General features: G+C 38.1%; 1 protein-coding gene across 3 annotated transcripts in view; it reads left to right on the top strand.

Annotated features, from left to right (window-relative positions):
* Window positions 1-23,214, top strand: part of LOC119771181 (G protein-coupled receptor kinase 2) — a 247,879-nt gene that overhangs the window by 48,007 nt on the left and 176,658 nt on the right. For all 3 annotated transcript variants that reach the window (XM_038266730.1, XM_038266728.1, XM_038266731.1), the window contains exon 3: window positions 3,862-4,561. In XM_038266730.1, the coding sequence (XP_038122658.1) occupies window positions 4,510-4,561 (52 nt within the window). In that variant the 5' untranslated portion in view covers window positions 3,862-4,509. The remainder of the gene's footprint in view (window positions 1-3,861; window positions 4,562-23,214) is intronic.

Below are 23,214 nucleotides of genomic sequence, written 5' to 3'. Positions count from 1 at the left end.
CACTAGATAAATTAATCCCACGAGCTCTTGCGCGATTCAGTTGTACTGCGGTTCAGAGTTAGTTGAACTAATTTGGAACATTGTGCCAAAACTAGCAGAACTCCGTACCTCAGGAAGCTTCACTGTTCGCAGCCCATCGTGACGAAAATGGTTTCGATGACCATTTCGGTGTTTGATTTTATTTTCTCTGTTCGATGTGGTTAGTCCATAAAGTCAACTATCCGTACGCGGAATAGGTCAGAATCGATACTGACCGTTAGTGATTCGCTATGCTACTGCTCACGTACGTACAGCTGACGTACCTTTGACTAATTTGGACACGAGCCGTCCAGTAAAACGGTTCAAATGTTTGATTCGGTCTGGGTACAAATCAAAATCAAATTATTCGCTCTACCGCATTGCCTTGGCGTTCTCGATTGCGAAATTCCTACTCGAAACTAGGTGTCCGAAGGCAAACCTCTTTTTACACCTAAGCTTCCATCCACCCCGGGATTCGAACTGACGACCTTTGGATTGTTAGTCCAACTGCCTACCAGCGACTTCACCGAGGCAGGACCCAGGGAGACGACTCCTACACCTGGATTGAGCTAACAACCTAACCCTCTAGATTAGATCGGGGCCAACATTTACTTCCCCCTCCGACGGAAAGCGTGGTCAGACAAATCTCGTCTCGAAAAATGCCACAAAATGGTGTACACAAAAATCACGATTACCTTCGTCATGACTGCATTCAAATGCTTGCTGTCACCACGTAGCACCCCACGAGCAAGAGTGCGAGAGATTGAGAGAGAAAGCAAAAGAGAGCATGTGCTTTTGTGTACGGCAGCTCGTCGCCATCGTGCTAACTTGTCGTACGTGCATTTTGGGCCAAATTGAGTTAAGAACGCCATTTTGTGCAGCTCACAATGCCTCACCTTTTGACCTTCACAAATCCCCAAAATTCGATTTCAATCCTGAGATATTCAACAAAAACCGAAAAAACTCCGTGCATTTTTGTCACTTTACATATGAAAGTAGTTTCAATCTTATCGTGCTATCTTGTCACTCCAAGAAAATTGATGTAAGTGCGACAAAAGGCCAAAGGGATTTCAGGCCAGGAAAGTCAGGATGCGTTTGTCGCACGTACAATCTAGACTACCGTAAACATTTGTAATTATAACTCGGGACTCCAGCAACCAACTTCAACCAAACTTTGGGACAATGCACAGAATGGTGAGCCAAACAAAACGTGTTTGTTATTGTTTACATTGCGTGCTCACGTTTTTAAATATTCAAGGTCAAACATTAAAACGCGTTTTTCTCGGAACGTCAAAATGGCGGGTGCGACAAGATAGCACGACGACGTCGAGCTGCTTGAGTGCTGAGCTCGGTTTCGTTCGTTTCAACTTCGTGTGCGTTCACTGACGGTCGCTCCAAGCCTTCCTCCCAACTTTATTAATTATTACATTAATTTCAATATCAAATACACGGATTCTAATCCGTACCAACCGCCAACTCACTGTTAATCCCCGTACAAGTCGAGTGTGAAACACCCCGCTTTCGGAGGTTCGGTATGTTACCATCCGCCGTGGTTACTTCCAAAGTTCCTCAGACAGCCGTTTAGCGCTCAAGGCAAAAGCAGACGGAACGGGTTTTGGGTGTGCTGGCCATATTATCTTTCCGATCCATAATCGTCATCGCCGTCGGTGTGCTCCAGTTGTGGAAATAAAGTAGTCAACGCGGCGCAGCGCGCAGATCTCTATCAGTTTTGTATCGTTCTACACTTGAGATAGTCGGACTGTCGATGAGCGAGCTGACGAGATTAGTGAGGTTGGGGGAGGATGGGGAGTGGAATCGGTTTCCCGAGTTAGGAATCTCGAGGGTCGCGGCGCTCGAAATGTTTACTTTGGAGTAGTTTTGAAAACTGACGCAGAAGAGTACTCGAATGACCGACATCGGCCGGACCAAACCATTGAAGAAATGCGTTTGGCGGCGGGTGATTGATTAGGTGGAGTGTTGTTTTCTGGGGCTGGTTGATCTGTATACGTTGAGTGCGTTGTATTTCTTCAAGACATTGGACACACATGTCTGCGTTTAAAGAGTTGATTGATGGATGATGACGGCTAATTTCGCCAAATTTGGGTGCGTTCTTATGGTTGAACGTCGTGTGGAGTACAAAATATCCAAGAAAGTTTGAACGAACAGTGATTGTGCGTCTAGTCGTTGAAACATGTATGAGGAATACTCGGATGAAGCTCAATTACGAAATTGCTGTAATTTGTATCACTTTGAGATGCAAACAACGCCACGAACTTTCAAGCGGTTGTCTTCAATAAAGCAAAAAGTGAAATTTAGTGCTCAATTGGACGAGCATCCCAGGGCAATTTTGTACGAGGAAAGTCACTTCTTCAGCTATTGTAATTTTAGAGCATATTTGGCCTACACAGTAAAAAAATCTGTGTAAAATCGCATGCAAAAGCATGCACATCACCTTTGTGAGCAAAAGCATGTAATATTGTATGAGAATACGTGTACACAAAAAAGCATGTACAGAAGAAAAACAATTAGGTCGGCTTTCCCCAAAAATAACATCAATCCGGCGAGAGTCATATTCAGATTACCAAGTCCGCGCCCCAACCCTCTCGGCTATCTCGCCGCTATGAATACAGTTGGATATTCACCGATGTACGTGTAGGTTCCCCATACATCGTATGCTGATGTTATTTTTGGGGTGAGCAAACCTGATTTTTTTTAACTTCGGAACATGTTTTTTTGTGTACACGTTTTATCATACAATATTACATGCTTTTGCTCACAACGGTGATGTGCATGCTTTTGCATGCGATTTTACCATCGGATTTTTTTATGTGCATCTAATTCCAGCGTACCTCTAATGTTGGCAGGTCAGAACTTTGACATTCAATTAAAGCTAATTAAAAGCGTTTTCAACTGAAATCGAATGATAAATAACTCAATAAGAAGTGAGCAAGCAAGTTTCTATGAAAAGTTATGCAAAATTAGTTGTTTAAATAGTGAAAATCAGCAAATTGGATGGAGTTAGGAGCGAGTGCTTAACCTGCCAAACATACGAGAATTTCCCCTACTTCTTCCTGATTCCGGTAGTGGAAAATCCCACTGTCACCACATCCAATCGAAATAATTACATTTGGGACCACGGCGGCTCCCTCCACAGCTGTAGTGGCCGTAATCCGCACAATCGCACAAACAATTTGTTGATGGTACCCCTGCTGTACAAAAGTAGCCGCTGAATAAATCACTTCGGCACGCGATAGACCGCAGGTAGGCTCCGCACGCCAATCCCTCAAGACCTGTTGAAGTCCTGCTGCCGCCGGGGTGGTCATTCCGTCGCACCGGTGACCGTAGTACTGCAGAGTGGCCCGTGAGTTATGGCAACTTTCAAGTTCAACTGCTTCAGGCGCTTGGAGGCGTTCTCGGGGACTGATTTATGGAATTGATCGTAAAAAAGAATCATAATAAAGTATGAACCTGCTGGGTGTGTATAATCACACTTTTAAGAAAGAGGGTACAAAAAGTGGGTTTACGATTACGAGGTGACTTGCCGTGATCAGCGTTTATTGATGCCATTTGCGTTGCAACTGAAGTCGAGGTGCAGTGTTGCCACCTCGTAGTGGAGTGAGTTGCCTGCAGTTAGGTTCAATGTTTTATTCTACGATCATGGCGGTTGTGAGCGACGATGGTTTGAGGGAATTAATCACGAGTATGAGCTGAAGTTGGAGGAGTGGAACATTATTACATCTCCAAACTCCTCTTAATCTCTTATCGCAAAGTTTCCTTCTCCCTTAATCTGGCAACGGCCAACATCACTGACAACTGGTTTCTCCGTTTTCTTTCCATTTACAGCCCCGAACGCGAGCGCCTCGGGTGACATCTAAATTGGAGCTTACAAGCAACTGCTGATCTTGGAGTGGCCCCTTTTTGGTCGGCGCCATCAAAACCGTCGAGTTCGAAGTTGTGTTGCGTGTGCGCTCGCTTTCCTCAACTGCGAAATCGAAAGTGATCCTCGGTGAGATGTACGCGCGTTGAAGATCGTCACGTGAGCAATGTCTGCGCGAATCGGTTTGGTGCACGGATTTCGAAAGGGAACCAACTTCCAGCGGTGAAGATCCGCGCTTGATTAAACACGCGCGAGCTCGAGGGTGTAATTTAGAGGTTCAGTGAAGGGGGTGAAAAAAGATCCCGAGTGTCGTGAGGTGTGATTTCCAAGCTGATTGACGACGTGATCGTACTAATTTCCAGCAGTGTGTGCAGCGCTCAACCAGAAGAAGGAGGGCAGCTCCGTAATTAAACCATACTTAACAAATTAGCATCCCCCGCCCCCCCTTGTGCCCAACTCCTAATCCGATTAGGAGAACCGGCGAGAGGTGAATCGCGACGCGATAAAAACCAATCAGTAGAAGGAGAAGGAGGAGGGCTCCCAACAGAGAGGAGCGCGGGAAAACATTTTCGTGGGCGAAATTCTATCAACAAAAGGCCGCCAACCTGGAACTAATGGAATTAGAGAACATCGTGGCCAACACGGTCTACCTGAAGGCACGCGAAGGTGAGTAATGGCGTTTATTATGGGAATGGTTGGGCTCGTTTTGGGACGATAATTGATGTTGCTGCTGCTGCTGTAGTGCGGCTTGAGTTTGATTGTTATGGCACGGTACTTGCGTAAATTGTGGGTGGTAACTGCGGGGAATTGTAATTTTGGGTTAAACGCAATTCGGAAGATATTGTGATACAATAGATATGGGAATACGAGATCCCCTATTGTATCAATAGGGGATGAAGCAGGGCTGGCTGCACTGACTCCGATTCCGACTCCAAAATCAACTTCAATACAAATTTGTTGGAAATTAGCGGACTCCGACTCTGACTTCGGCTTCTTGAAAATTAACCATTCCGACTCCGGCTTCTCAGGCGCACGATACGATTCTCAATCGAATCTGGCTCTAACGCAGACCATAGCAGAGTTATAAACTTAGAAAAGCTAGAAGAATTTAATATAGTTAATCAAAAGTAATCGAGAGTCCAAATGATGTCGAACAATTCTTGGCAATAAGTCCAAACGCTTTCATGTATCCAATACACAGTAAAAAAAAATGTAAATTTGGAAGCTGTACTTTTGGAAGGTTGATTATTACCTCTTTTATGATGTAATTCTACCTCAATTTAGACAGAAAAAGTGACATTACACCAGAGGTAAAATTACACCTTTTTTCTGTGTGGTTGAAGAGTTTAAGAGTCCAAAAGACCAAGCTTTTAGTAGTCTATGGGTTTAAGAATTTAAGATTTCGAGAGTCCTAATGTTGAATAGTCCAACAGTCCAAAGTTCAAAAGTCAATTACGCTAAAGGTTCAAGATTTCAAGATTGCAAGAGTCAAAGAGATCAGGAGTTCAATAGGTAAAGATTTCAACAAATTAATAGTCCATGAGTTCAAGATTCCAAGAATAAGAATCCAAGTGATCAAGAGTCCGAAGTCCATCAGTAATAAATGCCAAGATTCCAAACGTTCGACATTCCAAGGGTGCAAGAGTCTATTAGTTCTATAGTCCGAGAGTTCTCTAGTCCGAGAGTTCTCTAGTCTAAGAGTTCTCTAGTCCAAGAGCTCTATAGTCCAAGAGTTCTCTAGTCCAAGAGTTCTATAGTCTGAGAGTTCTTTAGTCTAAGAGTTTGTAACCTATCGCTTGTACGTAGTACAATCTCTGGTTACAATGCTTCGCATAATCCTGTCAAACTGAACCGTAGGGACAAGTTAGGATATTGTAATCAACCATTACACTTAAACAACATACAAAACATGGTATCCCTATTCCTAAAACGGTTAGCACGACTCACATCTCTTTGAGCAATTTTCGAAATACGCAAGAACAAAGACTTAAAATTAATAAAAGGGACTTCGTCATTTTGAATCGTCCTCATTTGCCGCTACCGACTTGAACCCGTTACATATGTTCTAGTCCAACCTGTTAATGTTTCGTAATTTAAAGTGCAGTGTAAACGTTAAAACAGTGTTAAATGTTAACAGCATTCCTGTAGCCGGCAAAATGGTAAATTAGTGTCCTTAACTATGTGAGTCGTGTCTAAAGAGTGTCTTTTATTGTTAATTTAGTGTCAGGGAGTTGGTCCCAACAACGCACCATCCAAACTAATCGTCAAGGACCGCGCTCAACGTAAAAAGAGGTCGTTTGGTTGGTGGTGCATGGAGTGTCACAAATAGTGGTAATTATTGATTTAAAAATTGTAATATCTGCACAAGCACATAAAATGAACTCCTTCCAGAACCTCCAAGTTGGCAAAGCGCGCCAACCCGAGAATTCTGTAGAGCGCAATGGCGGAGGCCATCCGGTGAGTTCATTGTTTAACCACTAGACACGAAAGCACAAGTACTAAAATAAACCTTAAACACTGCACAGGTTTTTTTTCTACCAAAGACAAAGACACAAAACCAAAGACACCAAAACCGTTGCTGCGCCAGGCCTGGCCGGAGGAAGATCCTCCGACTTGACTCGACCACCGCGGGATACACTAGAACACACGAACACACACACACATGGTTAGGTTAGTTTTAAAACGACGAAAAACAATAAATTAGGACAGTTAAATGCAATAAACATGACTTTTTCCATAACCCAAAGCGACGATCTTTTGTGATTCTTTTTGCCAGGACAGTGCGATTAGCTGAATCGAACCAGGATTGTGAAAGGGTAGGTACAATTCTCCTTCCCCACGTCAAATGTGAGCAGTTGCAGATCTTTACATCTCTCTCTCATCTCCAAGAGTCTCAAGTTCTGGTTTTTATTTAATTTTTAATTAATGAACTAGTGGTGGTTATTGCCCCCTAGTTCGTTATTACAAGTTCTCTAGTCCAAGAGTTCTCTAGTCCAAGAGTTCTCTAGTCCAAGAGTTCTCTAGTCCGAGAGTTCTCTAGTCCGAGAGTTCTCTAGTCCGAGAGTTCTCTAGTCCAAGAGTTCTCTAGTCCAAGAGTTCTATAGTCCAAGAGTTCTATAGTCCAAGATTACAGAAATCAATCATTCCAATAGATCAAGAGTCTAAAAGTTCTAGAGTCCAAGATTCCCAGATAAAGAATAGGGTGGCTTGAAGTTGTATGGGAAAATTTCAAAATGGACTGATTCAATCAGAACAGGCATTTTCCGGTCCCATTTGGGCCCCCAAACAACCCCCCCAAAATTTGGGAGCGATTGGATTTGACCCGGCTTTCCGCAAAGCGATTCAAATTTGTATGGAAATTTGTATGGGAAAACTCTCTTTTTTACATTTTTATTTTTATAATTTTCATTTTTCACTCAATTTAAAAACTAACACCGTAGAAGTGTAGTCCTAAATGTCCTCTAAAACTTTCCCGAAGAAAGTATGGTCCTATCTTGCTTCTGGAAAAAGATACAGAGTTTTTAAAAGAGGCATTTCAAAATAAATGCTGAAAATTATATTTCTTGCCAACACTGCAAGTACTTCGGAAGATATTTCGAAATCTTATTTTTTAGCGTTATAAGGAAGCTACCTAGCAAAATGGTGTCTTAGGAAAAGTTGTTTTATATGAATGTGGCTTTTATTTAAAATTATTGACATGCAGGGTGACACACCTACAGGGTGTCAACCAAGCCCTAACTTCTACTGGTAACCTTTTAAAGCGTTGGTGTCTTAGGAAAAGTTGTTAAGCTACTTATTCCAATAAATCACATCTACAGGGTGTCAACCCATTTCTAGCTTCTATTTAAGACCTACAAATCGCAAATTAGGACTGCCACGCAAAAAGAGGCTGAACCAAAATTCGTAAAAATTCTGTTTTCACATAAAATTTCCTTGGAAATCGATTTTTTCTGTAAATTGCTCCATAAAATTCCATTATTCAGCTTCCATTCATTTTATGGAGCAATTTACAGAAAAAATCGATTTCCAAGGAAATTTTATGTGAAAAACAGAATTTTTACGAATTTTTGTTCAGCCTCTTTTTGCGTGGCAGTCCTAATTTGCGAAGCTAGCAATGGGTTGACACCCTGTAGATGTGCCACCCTGTCTTCCAACCATGTCAACATTTCTTGGAATAACGTCATGATTCGAATTCCCGGACGCTTCGAAACCCGGACACTTCATCTTGTTTTATCAATTATTTGGATATAAGTTCGCATTATGAATGTCAAACTGTGTTGTTTGATGAACTCCAACATCAACTTTCATTTAAAGTTTGATTGAACGCTGTAGTTAATGCCAAAACAATTAAATACAATACAATTATAAGTTTACCAAAAATGCGAAACATTTCACTTGAAATATTTCAAAGGCGTTCGAAGCACCGGGAAGGCAAAGCCAAGATGGTTTCGATTTCCTTAAATTCTAGTTAATTTTCATATAAACTATCGATTGTTTTGATGTTAACAGCTTATTTAAGACCTAAAGAATGCCATTCACTAACATTTCAGTCCAAATTTGTGCGATTCATAAGTAAAATTGAGTGTCCGGATTTCGAATCAGCTTTTAACAGTGTCCGGAATTCGAAGCACAACAAGTCATTTTAATTTTAGAATTCTGATGAAAAATTGTTAGAAAAGACATATTTTGCATGCATTTTCTTGAAAATGACTGTTTATACTACATCCTTATGATATTTCTACATTTCCAACTTATTACATGATTTTTTGCCAGCTATAACAAAAATGATATGCTACTAAGTGTCCGGATTTCGAATAATGACGTTAAGTAGCTTAACAACTTTTCCTAAGACACCAACGCTTTAAAAGGTCACCAGTAGAAGTTAGGGCTTGGTTGGCACCCTGTAGGTGTGTCACCCTGCATGTCAATAATTTTAAATAAAAGCCACATTCATATAAAACAACTTTTCCTAAGACACCATTTTGCTAGGTAGCTTCCTTATAACGCTAAAAAATAAGATTTCGAAATATCTTCCGAAGTACTTGCAGTGTTGGCAAGAAATATAATTTTCAGCATTTATTTTGAAATGCCTCTTTTAAAAACTCTGTACCTTTTTTTTTTTTGTAAAATCGCTCATGTCGAGCCACCCTAATAAAGAATCCAAGGAATCTAGAGTCAAGAAAAAATGTCAAAGTGTCAAAGGTTTTAATAGTCCAAGAGTCCAAGGGTCAAATTGTCAATGAATCTGAGAGTCAGAGTAAAAAAGTCCAACAGTCCATGATCCAAAGAGTCAAATATTCAAAGAATCAAAGAGTCAGGGAGTCAAAGAGTCCAAAAATCCGTGAGTCAGAGCAAAAATGTCCAACACTTAATATTAAACACTGCATGTTTCCTCACAGGTTTCCCATACTGATGGGCTACATATTTCAGGGTGTAAAATCACATAAAATTGCATAAAATAATGCAATATTTATTTTACACCCAGGCCTGTTACACGCAGCTTTTTTAGCTGTGCAAGGGTCCAGAAGTCCAATATTCCAATAGTCAAAGACTCCAAGAGTTCAATAGAGTTTCTAAAAGTGATGTGTGGTCAAAGACTCCAAATGTAAATTAATGACACAAATATATGCCAAATATGATTCGTTTCACACGAAAATCGTCAACCATTCACCGTTAAAAACATTCCGTTCTCCAATCAAAGCCATCGAGCTCGTCCAAAATTTGTGTGCGCTCGCGCTCGCATCCACAAGGTGTAGTAAACTCGTTGTTTACAATCACCTCACGACGTAAGGTGACTTATCTTGCCGTTTGCACTGTCAGATCTCTTCACCGTAAACAGAGGCTGGTGCTCCGTTCTGGGCCAACCCTCTGCTGTCTAATGTTTTTCATTTCGTTAAACCTTTATATAGTGTTGGTCGTGCTTCGAGTTGGCACCTCGAGGGTTAAGATCTTCGACCTGTTTGCGATGTTCTGTTACTGAGTACACACGCGACGCACACAAAGTTGCTAGCCCCACCACGTGGGTAACTTCAACTCACGCGCACCGCGGTTGATATTTGCACTGTGATAACATTTTTGAACCCCGCGAGGCACAAGATTTGCCAAAGAGACGATACAGAGGGGTAGGGGTAAACGGGGGACGGTCGAAGTGGTGCACAGTTTATCTCGCGGAAAACGAGCGCGTTTTGGGAAGATATTTTTAAATCTAAACATTTGGTCCAAGCGCGATGTTTATCTTTACCACCGGGCGATGTATAATTAAACAGTACCGGAGTACAGGCAGGAATGTTGTGTGAAAGAAGGGGGTTGCGAGTTTTGTTTGCAGGTTAGGTTTGATTCTGGGTCACAAGGTATCAATCTTTGTACTTCTACACCACACTCAGCAGTTCTGTGGCAGAAGCGGAAAAAACGCAGCTGAAATCCACTTTGCACGTAAATATTCAATTACCATCAACGGAACATAAACAACATCAACATCAAGCGAAGAGGCGCAACGTCACGCGATTATGAGACTTAACGAACGAGGAAAATGTCCCACTATGCGCCGAGGCAAGAACGCTTGCCCGGAGCTCGGTGCCAACCAACCTGGACTCATGGGCGGACCGTTTTATTCTTGCTTCGTTCGTTGTTCAAAAATGCAATGCTCCAGGTATAACGAATTTAATAATAAAATTAATGACTTCGTAAACTTAAGGGGTTACAAGTATGTACAAAATCACAAAATTTCATAATTCAGAAAATTTATTAAATCCACTAAAAAGATGATTTTCAATCACAACTGAATGTTTCATGAAGATATTACATGATTAAACTGAGACGATTTAAAGCTCAACATTTTGCCGTGCGCAAAGCGGACTGTCAAACCTTCTGAGCGTTTTTCTCGAAACACCGAGTTGATTTACGGGTGCCACGATATCTCGAGATAGGATGGACCAAATTGGTTAAAATGTGGGGTGAAGACTCCTGATTTTGAAATTTTGCTTTTAAAAAAATACAAAAATCAAAACTGACGACTTTTTATATGAAAAACACAAAAATATTTTTATCTTTTTATTCAAATGAGTTATTTGAAAATCGGCCTTCGTCATGCACACAGGACCGGTTAAATTTTGAGTCGATTTGGTCAAGGCAGTGTTAAGATATCTTGGCACCCATTTTTTGAAACTGCCAACTTTAAATAGCTATATCTCGGCAATGATACAACCAAATGTATTCAAATTTGTTTTGATGATAGATGAAAATGTATATTTTAATGCCCTGAAAGCATATTTTAAAAATAATTAAGTGTGTGCTCACACCAACCTATGACTTTTTTTTGTCGATTTACATGTATGTGACTCCTTAACTTACACTCACAGACAAACAGAAGGAATTATAATGTATTCTATCAATCAATCTATCAATCAGCATTTTAACGCATTGATTTCTTTGCAATCTTATGACACGATTCAGTAGACGTTTCAAAAGATAGCACACAAGCAACGATTTTCAATAAAGCTAATTTATAGGAAATTTTGGATCTCTTCGGCAAAATATTTTCAGAGATGGTCTAGCTTGATGATTACCTCTACTGGTAAAAAGTCACATATTCAACAAATTTTATGAAAAATTACACCTAAAATCAGTTTAGGTTTTCAGCAAGTTTTTTTTTTATTATTGTTGCTTTTGTTAGTGCCTTAGTTATAAAAATAATTGTTCCAAAATAAATTATGGCACAACACAGGAACTCCAAAACACTGTTACGAATTGTCAAAGAACTGATTATATCTTGATTATTCACCAATAAAACCGAACTGAATTGAAAAAAAAAAAAGAAAATCAGTATAGGAAGCCTACTTGACCGAAATGTCAAGCTCATATATGAGCAATTCTCTACCAAAACCGGAAATGGATTTTATTTGTATTTTTTTATTCGGCTCAAACTTTGTGGGGGCCTTCCCAATGACCAAATAAACTGTTTTGTGTGATTGGTTCATCCATACAAGTCTCCGTACAATTTTGGCTGCTGTCCATACAAAAATGGTATGTAAATATTTAAACAGCATTAACTTTCTAGTGAATTTTCTGATCAATTTGGTGTCTACGGCAAAGTTGTAGGTATTGTTGAGGACTTTTGAGAAAAAAAATAGGTACACGGAAAAAAAATTTGAAGATTTTTTAATCAACTTTTTTTTACTAAAACTCAACTACCCAAAATACGTGTTTTTTTTTATTTTAGAGATTTTTTGATATGTTTTAGGGGACAAAAATCCGCAACTTTTGAGCCATAGAGAAACATGGTCAAAAAATCTGCCGCCGAGTTATGATTTTTTGAAAAAAAAAAAACAGTGATTTTTGGAAAAGATCGAAGTTTCATGAAAAAACAAGTTTGACATTATTTTTTAATGCAAAATTGAATTTGCAATCGAAAATTTGCTTTTTTTTGCTATAAATTGTCTATAAAATTGTCTAAAAGACGTTGCAGATTGGACCTCGGGTTGCTGAGATAGAGCCGCTTTAAGAAAAAGAAACACGAAAATTGAAGTTTTCTTAATCTCACCAAAACAACCCACCATTTTCTAATGACCATATCTCAGCAAATAATGGTCCGATTTTCAATTTTAATACATGAAAAATTCGTGAAATTTTTAGATCTTTTTGAAAAAAATATTTTGAATTTTTTAAATAAAGACTAGCATTTTAAATGGGCGTAATAGTCAATGGTTGGCCCTTTTAAAATGTTAGTCTTGATTTAAAAATTTTCAAAATATTTTTTTTCGAAAAGATCGGAAAATTTCACGAATGTTTCATGTATTAACATTGATAATCGGACCATTAGTTGCTGAGATATCGTCATTAGAAAATGGTGGGTTAATTTGGTGAGATTAAGAAAACTTCAATTTTCGTGTTTCTTTTACCTACCTACAACTTGCCGAAGACACCAAATTGATCAGAAAATTCACTCAAAAGTTACAGCTGTTTGAATATTTACATACCATTTTTGTATGGACAGCAGCCTAAATTGTATGGAGACTTGTATGGGTGAACCAATGACGCAAAATAGCTTATTTGGTCATAGGGAAGGCCCCCACAAAGTTTAAGTCAAATAAAAAAATACAAAAAATAAAAATGGTCGTAATCGGCCGATTTCGTAGAGAGTTACTCATATACGTTTATCCTTTCCATTCTTCACCAGTCTGATGGCCGAGCGGGCTAAGGCGCCAGTCCTTACTGTTTTTGCCAGATTCGAATCCTTTCTTTTTGTCTTCCTCACTGGGGTGCTCTAAAAATGAACTATTTACAAATCGCTCATAGACCCACCTCCACGTATACCTATCGACTCAAAATCGAAAACTGAACAAATGTCTGTCTGTCTGTGTGTTACCAAAATTGTCACTCAGTTTTCTCAGCACTGGCTGAAACGATTTAGGCCTAACCGGTCGCATTTGACTCGGTTCAGGGTCCCATAGATCGAGTTCGAACAAAATTGAAGTTTCGTTCAGTAGTTCAAAAGTTATGCATAAAAAATGTGTTGTCGAAAATATCCGGATGTTAGATAGATGACCACAAATCGTACCAATCATCATCATGTTATATACCGTTGGATAGGTGACCAAAAAAAACCTTTCGAATGAGTCCAGAAGATCAAAGATCTGGCAACCCTATCTGAAGTTATAACCACTTAAGTGATATTTATGTACTTTTCTGAAGCAGGATCTCACTTTTGTGTACGAAAACTATGGCTGGATCCAAATAATCGAAAGACCTCCCAAACGAGTCCAAAACATCGAAGATCTGGCAACCCTGTCTCAAGTAACGATCACTTAAGTGATATTTATGCACTTTTTTGAAGCCGAATCTTACTTAAATGTATGCAAACGAAGTCCGGATCCATTGTTCCGATTTCCATTGATCATTTTTGATTATTTTCTTATTTTCGAACCAAAAGTATTTTTTAGTAATATTTTTTTTTTTTTGCGTTATAAAAATACAGTTTTTTTTCAAAGTTGGTCAAGCTTGATTATGACTTCACTTGCAATGATATTATTGCATTTTGTGACATATGTCACTTTTAAGGCAAACAATCAGCTATAGGAGGAAAATAAATTTATTATTTTTTAGGAGGAAATAGCTAGCTAGAGCTAAAGTTAATGATGGTTTGAAAAAAGATTTTTTTTATCTCATTAATGAAGCAAAAAGAATTTTGACTTTATTGTTGACGTTTTCGGAAAATTATGATGTGCTAAAAAAATCACAGCGCTATCAAATTATTTTTTACCATCTCGTGGTATGACTCAAACATGACATTTTTAATATTATAATTCGTCTATAAATGAACATTTGCACTGTTGTGTTAAGTTTATTAACATTCCAACGCCCAAGGCTCCAAAAAAGTTGGAACGGTAACTTCAACTCAGTGGTTCTCGGGCAAACCTCAACCAATCAAGATGATTCTTTTTTCCAGTGATTTGTTAGGATATCTAGATGATTCTTGAATTTTGCAGAGCTTAATTTGTTGAAATCTGTAATTTTTGCGATTAAAAACATCGTTCCAACTTTTTTTTTCGCGTGTAAAAAAAATTCGCCAAAAATTCCGCCAAGGCAGTAGTTTAAAAAAAATTGGAACGATGTTTTTGATCGTAAAAATTACAGATTTCATCAAATCAAGTTCTGCAAAATTTTAGGATCATTTAGACATTCTTACAAATCACTGGAAACAAGAATCATCCCGATTGGTTGAGTAATGCCCAAGAACCAGCGAGTTAAAGTAACCGTTCCACCTTTTTTTGGAGGCTTGGGCGTCCGTGTTAGTTGGACATGCGTTGGGCGTTCCAGTGTTAAAAAAGTTTTTTTTTTAATTTGAACTTATTTTCTTAGAATTCCCATTAATTTTGACGATTTTGACGAAGATACAAAATTAATAAGAACAAATCTTTTCGAGGAATTTCACAATTTTACCCTTTTTTTATGTATTTGTGGTTTGGACAGTTTAGTGGAGCTTAATGGAAACTGGAATTTTGGATTAAAAACCGATGAAAACCGTTTCAACTCTTGCTAGCGACCTTTTGCAAAACTGAGAAATGAAATTATTAAAAAATACCTGTAGGATTTCATCCATAAAGTACGACACGCTGAAATCAGTATAAATTTACCTTCTCCCCCTCCCCCCTTTATCACTCTTTTCCTTTAATTATAACCTAGAGCGTGACATACTTTATGGATGACGCCTATTAAATGAGTATCATTATACTTTTAAAATGTCAGATTAAAAAAACATTGTTATTGAAAATTTAACTTGGAACTGAACAGAAAAATTTACACCGACCATCATTTTTTCTCGATTTTTTTGTTTCGTCAAATTCCCCCTTCTTTTCAAATTTGAGCGCGCCTTTTGCTTTATCGATGCTCGTGTCACTGTTGCATCCCATCAGCGTGCATTCTGAACAAATGGCAGGAAGTATTTATCACCATCAGCTGGCCATCCCAGCTCTTTTCCCTACCAAACGTCGATTATGTCTGGTTGGAGTGGCTCTTAGGTTTTTCGATGTGTAGATTGCAACCAAACATAATGTTTAAATTTGAGATTGTCTTGGAAAATGATTTTTTTTAAAATAAATTACAAGAACCACCCTAACACTAGCACTCACAGTTACCGTGGTTCCATGATAATTTTGCGCGGGTGAACAGCGCCACCGATATGATAATTTAATTTTCACATTGATTTTGATTAACACCAACAGCCCCGGGAGCTTTTTTTTTATCACCGTACCCTATTTCATTCATTTTTATCACATGGCGCTCGCTTTATGTGGTTGTTGTTGTTGTTGTTGCTGGTTTGCCTTCGGCTGTCTCGCGATACCAAAAATAGTTTAACCACCATCATCAGGCTTGTTGCTGTATAGATAAGCCCCCCACCCCCCTTCAACCACCCCCTTTTGGCATCCCACTTTTCACGTTGGAAAAAATATTTTTTGTTTCGGTAACCACACGAGAAGCCCATCTAGTCAAGTGAAGCCATCAAAAATAACAGGCGTGCGCGAAAGTTTTTCCCCAGCTCAACAAAAAAAGAAGGGAAAAAAACGAGATAATGGACTTTTCCGTGGGAGGGTCCGTTCGGGGTCCTAACGGCTTCTAACGAGATAAGTTCATTAACAATGATTTTTTTTTTGCTGGTGCCTACAATGGATCTCGTTTGAGGTACTAGACTGGCTTTTCCATTTTCGGACAGGTTTCCCCGTTTAAAATTTCTCTGAAACAAGGAGTGCATTTAAAAACCAGCTTATTTAGTATCATTTCACAATCACAATCACAACTTGTGTTAGCTTTTGTAGTTGTTATGCCCTGTCAAAGAATTCCAAAAAGAGTCAGAGATACCTTCACATCCAGTACCAGAATGTCCATTGCGACCTGGAATTCAATCGCAAACGCTGCCTGGGTGGTCTACACCTGGTAATTGATGGTACGTGGTATGCCGTTCCGTCCGCTCCCCTCTGGAGCGAACTACGTGCGGTAGTTTAGCAATTTAAATTATATCTACCGGCGCCTTTGGAGTTCTATTCAGAAATTTCGCTGGAACTTGATCGGCGTGATAAATGTTTTTCAACTAGCAGTGTGGAAATTGAAGAATAATCTAGATATTGTATATTAAAGAAAGTAACAGTTTTTTAGATTAACAACAAATATGATTGTCTGCGGTGAAAAGAAAGGACGTGTCACAAGCGACGATTTAGATGCATAATAAAATGTTGTTTGCGGTACAAAAAAAAAAAACACAATACCACTCTCACTTTTTTTTTTTGTATTTTCTTGACTCATTGTTTAGGCCATTCCAATTATTGATTTGAATGAGGGGACAAAACATTTGGTAAATGGAATCGAATAAATTCACATCAGTTCTGAATTTTATTAGAGCACAACATAGCATAATGGAAACAGTGTTTTAAAATGCTGTCCAGTTGTTTTGCAACCATAAGTTTCCAAAATTTCTAAGTATTGACGAAAATTTTATTTCTGCGAGAAAAAAAAGTTTTTGCGGTTATGTACAATGGAATTCCATAAATGTTCAAAATATTTTTAAACGAGCCCAAACATGCTAAATATGAGTATGAATGCAGAAAAATGCATTTTAGATTGTTTTATTTCAATTGAAATTTTCAAGTGTTTTGAAAAAAATATATTTTTTTTTGCCCTCTGCTATTAAGACCAATTTTGAAGGGGAGGGGGACATAAACTTTGAAAAATATTTGCAACTACCTTATTTTGGTCTAAAAAATAGTCACAACTCTCGGATTTTTTTTTTTTTCAAAAAATCGTGCCTCTGAACCAGTTGAATCAATTTCAAATCACCGCGTTGCATAGAGTTGGGCTTTTGATTAAAAATGCCAAGACATTTTTCTGCTGTTTACATAGCCAAAATATTTTTCTATGATTATTCAGAATGGGTCTATAAACAAGGTTCTGAGATTTTATTTATTGAAAAAAATAGTATTGGATTTCGGTATATCAACGAAACGGTGACAAAAACATTTAAAAATATTTGTATTAGCATTAGTAAAGTTGTTTCCATTGTCTTATTTGAAAATCATCAATTCAATTAATATACATTTTTGGTGCAATAAAAAAGTGTCAAGTTTATAAAATTCTTTATAAATTGTTTTTTTTATTAATAAATAAAATTTTGTCGTCACAAATTGGCTTCAATTTTGTAGCATTACAAAGCAAAAAAAAAATCTGTGTAAAATCGCATTCAAAAGCATGCACATCACCTTTGTGAGCAAAAGCATGTTATATTGTATGAGAAAACGTGTACAAAAAAAAACTCCGGTCTGTTCACCCCAAAAATAACATCAATCCGGCGAGAGTCATTTTCAGGTTACCAAGACTGCGCCCCAACCCGCTCGGCTATCTCGCCGCTGTGAAAATGGTCGGATTAATGCCAATGTAACAGTAGGTTTTCCGTACGTCGTATACTGTGTTGACTGCATACGATGTATGGGGAACCTACAGCTACATCGGTGAAGATTCAATTATATTCATAGTGGCGAGTTAGCCGAGAGGGTTTGGGCGTGGTCTTGGTAATCTGAATATGACTCTCGCCGGATTGATGTTATTTTTGGGGAAAGCAGACTTAGGGGAAAGTGGGGCAAGTGTAACAAGCTAAGGAAATGCTCGTTATAACCCATCAAAAACGTTTTTCATATTCATCTTTTCCAGGTCTTGACTAAGACTTTGATAGAAAAAGTTTTAAAAAAATCTTGTTTTTTTAATGTAAAAAAATGATTTTAAAATTTTGATTTTCCGTACGTTCTTCTCAACTAGTGGGGCAAGACGAACAACCCGTTGGGGCAAGAGAAACAATTCATGTAACAACATGTCAATTTGCTAACAAGTGAACTGTTATCACTCAGATACATCAGATTAGAATGTATGTAACGATTCAATTCTTTCATTTTTTAGATTAAATAATAATATTTTACTAAAAAATTGATCGTTTTTACGAAAAAAAATATTATTCAGATGAAAAAAAGGAAATTTTAAAAATATCACTATGTTTTGCATGGACAATTTTTTTTAACAATTATTTATCAGTTTTAAGTATTTCTATGTATTTTTTTCTTAATAAAATATGTTGTTGCAGCAATTCGTATTTTTTTCCATACTAAAAATCCATATGGTACACTTGCCCCACCTGAACAAGATTTTTTTTAAACTCTCAACAAAAATAACTAAAAGTTAAACCATACTTTATAATAGGTGCAAGTCATTGGTAGGGACACTACTGATCTAGGAAAAATAGCATTTTGATAAAATGAGCCTTAAAACGAACCCTAAGCCTTATGTTGTACTTTCCAAATATTATAAGAAAACAAAGGTTTAGAGAAAAACTTAATTAAATCTTACGCCCCGTGGCGTGTACGTCGTTTTGGCGGATATGTGGTAGTAGAATCAGTTAATTGCATTGCTAGCAACAATTCCTCATACTGGAAATCATTTCGAAAAAAATATGTTGAAAATATTGGAATCCGAACTAACACTTTAAATGCGTGATACTGATTAATTAGCCCTTTTATAAAGTTAGTCTTGACTCAAAAAAAGGGAAAGATCATAAACATTCACAAATGTTTCACTTTTTAACTTTGAAAATTTGGCCATTAGTTGCTGAGATATTGTCATTAGAAAATAAGGCATTGTTTGGATGACGCTTAAAAACCTTCAATTTTCATGTTTCTTTTATTCGAAGTATTCAGTATTCATCATTGCAAGCGGCGCGAGAGCGAATACCAGCTAAACCCCTGGTATAAACACCAAATGAAAAGAAATGTGTCTAGTACTGCGAGTCCAGTTTTAAAAGCATTCAAAAACCTTTTCCGCATTATGAAGACTAATCCCAAAGCTCATTAGAAGCTTAAACAAGGCAAAGTGTGCCCTATAATACCATCATATTTCGATTTTTCGTTCAATTATCGTGCTGTTCGACCTTTCGCTGATTAAATTTCAAGCTCGTACCGTTACCCGTTCGTCCTTACAATTTGCAATACTCTCCAAGGAGCGCAAACTAATCAGCCTGTGTGTTATCCTCCAACACTCAAGGACATACACTCTTTCTACTAGCTAGCCATTTCGGACTGGCGTCACGACGACGACGACGACGAAGACTCACAAGGAAGAGCCAGTAATTTCTTTCGAGTCCTCCGAGGGTAAGGTCCGTCCGTTGATAAGGTCTCCGGCTGTATACGTATACCAACCGTCGACGTAATTGCCTCGGGGCAATTTTCTGTGCGACAACTACGACGACGACGACGCCGTTGACGATATGGCCATATAAGTACCGGTACAGGCAGACATGGTTCTCGGTTTTGCAAGAAGAAGAAGAAGCTGAACGTGAAGAAGTTGTTGCGTACAGCACAATACCAGATATAAACAAAAGCTCTTTCCGAGAGTTGTGCCGGCGGTGGCGGTTTTGAGCCCATTTTTGGCCAAAGTAAGCTCATTAATAAGAAGCTCGATGTTGGGGCAAGATAAAATTCCAGTTTTCCAACTTTTTTTCAATTAATTTGCATGCCGGTTGCAACGGACTCGAAAAATACGGCAAAAGAGTCGTGGAGGAACGGTACGGGAGACACCATTCTCAGGGACACATCCGTCGATACTTCCTGTACCGCTGCTGGAGCGCGAAGGAAAGAAAGAAAGAACTTGAAGATCCTTCAGCTCAGTGTATGCGAATACGCAGAAGCAGTCAGAAGCCAGAAGCCAGCAACGGCGAAAAACCGCCTGCAGCGAGGGCAAGGACACGCTCGATAATGGACGCTCGTTATATTTTATTGCCCAATAATCCGGGGGTGCTCTCTATGAAAATAGGATATAGATGGAGTTTTCGGACGGGAATGCGAACCAAGATATCCCTTAAACCTCGGTTGAGGTGCCTTTTTGAAAGTAATCCTTCCAAATTCCATCCAAAATATATTAACATGAACATGTAGAATCAAACTCAAAATAGCTAATGTCAAATTCCGGGATCATTCCGGACTAAGGGTTTCAAACGGGGCGTGGGTCATCCGGTGAAGGGCGTAAAGGATTACCCCAACCCCCCGTTATGACCGGTTCCTGTGCGAGCCCCGGCGGGCAGCACACCAAAGTCAAATAATGGAGCGACATTTTTCCAGCATTTTCCTTGGATCCCTGGAAAGGGGGGGTGGGTGAAAAGTGGCCGATTATGTCATCGGGTATATAAAGAAGTAAAGATAATGGCAGACGGAAATAATTTATTGGACAGCCATAAATTGTCCCATTCACGACGATTGCTGGTTCGCGAGTAAACGGCGGCTGAGCTAACAACGAATTTCGATTCGTCCGTTGTGTTCCGATGCGGATGCGAACGTTCCGGAGGTCAACGTGGAACGGATTATGGCGGTCGTGGCAGATAGCGATGGCAGTATCAGGTTGTCGAAGATGTGGTGTTGGTTGATAGTTTGAAATCGTGCTGTATCAAATTTCATTTGGAAGCGAAAGTGATCAGTCCATCTAATAGTTCAAACGTTCAATCTTCAATCATCGATCTTTTTAAATTATTGATTATAATCAATTTCCAGAAACCTTTAAGACGCTCTCCCGGACCTCTTCGTTCTTTAGAATTATAGTAATCGCTTAGACAATATGATTTTTTACAGTTTTATCAATTTCTTAAATTCTTATCAATGCAACTTGATTCTGTCATTAGTTCACCCATACAAGTCTCCATACAATTTCTGGAAATTTCTGATCACTGGTAGAATAGGTAGAGTAAAGCGGGGCAAAAGTACGCACCTAATGACCACGACTCTGTCTCCAGTGACCATTGAAAATTTTAGATTCGACCTGTTTACCAAAATGTACCCTTATAACTTGCCTTCAAAGCATAATTCTAGGATTTACCTCAAATCGCCTTTATCTCGAGAACCAGGCAATTGCGAGTACCGTCAGTTGGGGTGTCATTGGGTCTGGGGGGTGAGATTGGGTCAAACTGATTTTTTACGGATTTTACCATTTCTCAGATTCTTCTCAATGAAACTGAATTCTATTAAAAGGGTTGTGTAGGGGACATCTTAAGACGACTTCGCTGAAAAAATTTCGTTCCTAGAACAAATCCTGTTATTTTGGCAGATGTCTAAATTTGGGGTACGTTTTTGGCCAAAAATGACCTCTCGAAAAATCATTTTTCTAATATTTTTGTTAGAATTGCTCGAAAACTACCCAAATGTTTGGAAATCTCCACTTCAAACATTGTAGCATGTCATTAAGATTCCCTCGAACAAGAAACACTGTTGGATGACTTGTTTTTACCATATCGTTGTATTTGAGCATCATTTTAGTTTCATTTGACCCAACGTCACCCCCTCTTAGGGGTGAGATTGGGTCAATTTTCAAACTATTGGCATTTAAGCTAGTGTTCATCTAAATCCACCATATTTTGGGAAAATGTTAGTAATCTATCTAAGAACAAATCTACGTTGAAAGATTTTCGATGTTATTTAAATTGTCTTTGCTATTAAGAAATTATGAGAGGAGTATTGTTTTTTGACCTATAGTCACCACCACTGACGGTACTTCAAAAGTTATGCTAAAAAGGCAATTTTAACAAAAGTACGAAAGATTGTAAAAAGGGTGGTTTTTGTAAAAAAAATCCACCATGGTATTGAAAAGACCTTTCCAACGAGTTCATAAGATTGAACAGAGGCGACGCCGTGGCCTTTTTGAATACCTGTTCAAAATAAATTCCTTTATAAAAACAAAACAAAAAATAGATATTGAAAAAAATTGGTTAAAGATTTTAATAAAAAGAGTGTTTAAAAATGCATAAATCAACAAAGCAGTTGACTTACAATCATTTGTTTTCAAAAATTCGACGATTTTTTTTCCGGGAGCTAAAACCAACATTTTCCATTCCGTAAAATTTTCAAAAATATAATTTAAAACTTGGATTGTTGGCTACAAATGTGCTGAAGAAAACTGAATTCAATTTCACAAAATGTCCGTATTCTTCAAATTGAATGTTATTTTTTCAAAACATTGAAAAAAATATATTCTAAAAGATTGAGTTAATAAGCAAGGATGCAATGCGTAACAGGGGTTTTTTCTTCAGGTTAAATTTCCACGGATAAACTTGTGGTTAAAAAAGGAAAAATGTAAGCAAAATCAGTTAGAAAATAGAGATCGTTGCAAATATTTTTGAAAAAATAAAATTAATGTATCAAAAAACCAAATATCATGTATGTTTTTTCATACACAAGCAAGCAATCCACTTTCATTTCTAGGCGTCCGAAGGTTATGTGTGGTGAGTCACTCAAAACCTCTTTTACGCTAATGGACCGACGTTTTACTTCCCCATCCGATAGAAGGCGTGGTCAGGCAAATCTCGTCTCGAAAAATGCCACCGGGTCTGTCTGGGATTGAACCCAGGCCATACTGGGGTGAGAGGCTATCACGCTAACCACTGCGCCACCGGAACCGGCTATACACTTCAATATTAGAAAAAAAACCGATATTAGAAAAAAAAACCGAAGAAAAATTTATTGCAATCATATAATTATATATTATGTATTTTAGTTTAGTTCAGTTTGTAATATTATGTATTTTAAAAAAATATTGCACAACTCCGCAAAAGTGTTTTTGTTTTTGTAAAAATATTAGCAAAGAACAAAGAAGTTTAAATGATTTTGAAAAAAATAATAATTACAAGGCATTTTATACAAAAAATAAATAAAACTTTGTTTCTTTGTCTTTTTTCTTAAAATCTAAATATATGAATGAAATATTTGAAAAGTATTGCACATAACTTTTTTATTAGTCTGTTTATTATTTTT

Source organism: Culex quinquefasciatus, chromosome 1 (genome assembly GCF_015732765.1).
Source record: "Culex quinquefasciatus strain JHB chromosome 1, VPISU_Cqui_1.0_pri_paternal, whole genome shotgun sequence".
In the NCBI taxonomy this organism is placed as follows: domain Eukaryota; kingdom Metazoa; phylum Arthropoda; class Insecta; order Diptera; family Culicidae; genus Culex; species Culex quinquefasciatus.
Note: the sequence above shows the minus strand (reverse complement) of the source record. Positions and strands in the feature narration are given on the sequence as shown.